The sequence below is a fragment of the Chiloscyllium plagiosum genome, chromosome 14 (genome assembly GCF_004010195.1).
Source record: "Chiloscyllium plagiosum isolate BGI_BamShark_2017 chromosome 14, ASM401019v2, whole genome shotgun sequence".
Taxonomy (NCBI): domain Eukaryota; kingdom Metazoa; phylum Chordata; class Chondrichthyes; order Orectolobiformes; family Hemiscylliidae; genus Chiloscyllium; species Chiloscyllium plagiosum.
The window spans coordinates 56,703,204-56,706,945 of NC_057723.1; the positions used below are offsets into that span (position 1 = coordinate 56,703,204).

The window sequence follows — 3,742 nt, forward strand, 5'->3', positions numbered from 1 at the left end:
CAGACCATGGCAACATGACACCTGGAGGAAGAGCACCTCATCTTCCACTTAGGAACCCTCCAACCACAAGGGATGAATGCAGATTTCTCCAGTTTCCTCATTTCCCCTCCCCCCACCTTTTCTCTGTCCCAACCCTCAGACTCAGCACCGCCTTCTTGACCTGCAATCTTCTTCCCGACCTCTCCAGCCTATCACCCTCACCTTAACCTCCTTGCACCTATCGTATTCCCAACGCCCCTCCCCAAGTCCTTCCTACCTTTATCTTAGTCTGCTTGGCACACCCTCCTCATTCCTGAAGAAGGGCTTATGTCTGGAACGTCGATTCTCCTGTTCCTTTGATGCTGCCTGACCTTCACTTTTCCAGCAACACATTTTTAAGGTTTGACTTGTAAGGAGAGGTTGGATAGGTTGGGACTTTTTTTCCTTACAGTATAGGAAAATAGGTTGACCTAACAGAGGCCTCTAAAATCATGAGAGGTAGACAGCCGACAACTTGATAGGGGAGTCTAGAACTGAGGGCATAGTTTTAAAGTGAGGGGAGAGGTACAAAAGAGTCAGGGGGGACCATTTTTCACATGAGGTGACAAATGTATGGAACAGGCTGACAGAAGTGGTCGTTGAAGCGAGTACAATTTTGTCAATTAAGAAACGTTTACGGGATAGGTATGGAGGGATATGGACGAAATGCAGGTAAATAGAACTAGTTTAATTATGAAAACTAGACGGCATGGACAAGTTGGGCTGAAAGGCCTGTTTCCATGCTGTAGACCTCTGACCTCTCAAGATTCTTGTTAAACAAGGAAACATCGATCTCTGTCTTCTAAATTTTCACAGACTCTGCTTTATGAGCATACAAAATCTCATTCAACTTTCTTGTTGTAAATGACCAAAGCATCTTCCCTTGACATTCAGTGGCATTGCGACAGTGTAATCACCTACCATTAATATCCCATGGATTACCTTTGATCAGACACTTAACTGGACCCACCACATAAGCACTGAAGCTACAAGAGCAAATCAGAGGTTTGTTACTCTGAAGCACGTAATCTGAATATTGATTTTTCTAAGGCTTTTCACAGACTTGCTTCTCTTCAAGTATTGCCAGACCTGTATCTCTAGCAATTTGTTTTTATTTCAACTTCTCAGTACTTCACTTCTATTTAGGTTTAATGAGAGTTGGATTTGTCAGCAAAGTGCATTGGACCAGTATTTGGGTTGTAAGGAATTTCCATCTTGAACACTTGGTTCTTAGTTCAGTATGGAGAAAGTGAGGTCTGCAGATGCTGGAGATCAGAGCTGAAAATGTGTTGCTGGAAAAGCGCAGCAGGTCAGGCAGCATCCAGGGAACAGGAGAATCGACGTTTCAGGCATAAGCCCTTCTTCAGGAATGAGGAAAGTTTGTCCAGCAGGCTTGTATTCAGCCTGGAGCTTGGTGACCAGTGGTGTTCTGTAGGGATCTGTTCTGGAACCTCTGTTCTTTGTGATTTTTATAAATGACTTGGATGAGGAAGTGGAAGGGTGGGTTTGTAAGTTTGCCGGTGTCACAAAGGTTGGTGGAGAGGTGGATGGTGTGGAGGGCTGTTGTAGTTTACAATAGGATATTGACAGGATGCAGAACTGGGCTGATAAGTGGCACTTAGATTTCAACCTAGTGTGAAGTCATTCATTTTGGAAGGTCAAATTTGAATTCAAAATGCAGGGTTAAATACAGGATTCTTGGCAATGTGGAGGAACAGAGGAATCTTGGGGTCCATGTCCATATATCCTTCAAAATTGCCACCCAAGCTGATAGGGTTGTTAAGAAGGTGTATGGTGTGTTGGCTTTTATTATCAGGGGAATTGAGTTTAAGAGCTGTGGGATTATGCTCCAGCTATAGAGAGCCCTAGTTTAATCACATCTGACGGGGGAGTCACGGAGGGAGTGGTCTTTACGGAATGCTGGTAGGGGAGGGGAGGGAAATATATCCTTGGTGGTGGGGTCCGTTTGGAGGTGGCGGAAATGACGGCGGATGATGCGCTGAACATGGAGATTGGTGGGGTGGTAGGTGAGGACCAGTGGGGTTCTGTCCTGGTGGCGGTTGGAGGTGCGGGGCTCAAGGGCGGAGGAGTGGGAAGTGGAAGAGATGCGGTGGAGGGCATCGTCGACCACGGGGGGCAATTGCGGTCCTTGAAGAAGGAGGCCATCTGGGTTGTGCATTTTTGGTACCCCACTGGTCCTCACCTACCATCCTACCAATCTCCATGTTCAGCACATCATCCGCCGTCATTTCCGCCACCTCCAAACGGACCCCACCACCAAGGATATATTTCCCTCCCCTCCCCTATCAGCATTCCGTAAAGACCATTCCCTCCGTGACTCCCTCGTCAGGTCCCTACCTGACGAGGGAGTCCCTACCTTTTATCTTAGCCTGCTGGACAAACTTTCCTCATTCCTGAAGAAGGGCTTATGCCCGAAACGTCGATTCTCCTGTTCCCTGGATGCTACCTGACCTGCTGCGCTTTTCCAGCAACACATTTTCAGCTCTTAGTTCAGTATCTTGAAGAAACCATTTTATCTTTTAAAGAAAGTGATAAATATTTAATGCAGCTCATTTGATTGGCATCTTTTTATCAGCAAAGGCAACATAGGTGTCGTGAAGAATAGCTTCCTGTTCTATAAACTTGTGATTCTCTTGATGTGCTGGCCAGCATTCCTCATTCACTCATTGTGAAAACAATTTTGTTTATGAACTGGCAATTTTGTTCATTCTCAAATCATGGCACTCGAAAATAAGCCATTGTATTTTGAGATTCTTTTCAGTTATGACATCTTAAGGAGTATGATTTAACTAATGGGTGATGGTTTTGTTCCCTTTGAGAGAGTGGGGGAATGGGGGAAGTGGTTTTGTGCATGAGGACTACATCTAAAATCTCATAATTCCACATTTATTTACAGTTGTTGACTGGCTGTTTCTGTCTGTTGCAAATCAGAGACCTGTATGAATTGTTACATATGAAGAACTAACTGCAAAAATTCATGTAATTTATTGCAGGTGGTGATTACCAGGCTAAAGTTGGACAAAGATCGCAAGAAGATCCTTGAACGCAAGGCAAAATCTCGCCAAGTTGGCAAAGATAAAGGCAAATATAAGGAAGAATCTGTTGAAAAAATGCAGGAGTAATTAAATGTTCCATTTATGCTACTTTCAATAAAGATTCAAATAACACCCTAGTTTTTTTAAATGAAATCTTTTTTCAGTACATTTTTGTGTAGATATGTGGATTGTATTTTCCAATTATTTGAAAAATTATTCATTCTAGTTGGTTAGAACTGAATTCGCTTGTGGTTCCAAGACTAGAGGTTTTCATGGGGATATTCCCTTTTCATGTGTGCAAAGTATCAAGTTCAGCTTAAGATGGCATTCCTTTCAAATTTTCCTTTCTGTGGGAAAGTATCTTGCAACATTGTGGATATACCTACATCAAATAGGCCACATGATTCAAGTAGGGAATTCACTATAACCTTCTCATGGGCAACTAGGGATGTGGATTAAATGTTACCCAGACAGCAATACCTACAACCTGTGAGAGAATGGAAAAAAAACAGTTTCTGAAAATGTTCAAAAGCTTATAAATGCCAATATTCAGCTACTGTGTGTCAAGGCATTTGCAAATACCATACATACTAGGATGCTGTTAGACTGTGTGACAATGAGGAATTTGTGGGGAGTGGGTAGCATTCGGATTAAACTAATAGAAAAAG

At 43.2% G+C, this 3,742-nt stretch overlaps 1 protein-coding gene across 2 annotated transcripts in view; it reads left to right on the top strand.

Annotated features, from left to right (window-relative positions):
• rpl26 (ribosomal protein L26) overlaps positions 1 to 3,211 on the top strand; it is a 10,094-nt gene extending 6,883 nt beyond the window's left edge. For both annotated transcript variants that reach the window (XM_043703844.1, XM_043703845.1), the window contains exon 4: positions 3,033 to 3,211. In XM_043703844.1, coding sequence (XP_043559779.1) covers positions 3,033 to 3,161 — 129 coding nt within the window. In that variant the 3' untranslated portion in view covers positions 3,162 to 3,211. The remainder of the gene's footprint in view (positions 1 to 3,032) is intronic.
• The last annotated feature ends 531 nt before the right edge of the window (positions 3,212 to 3,742 follow it).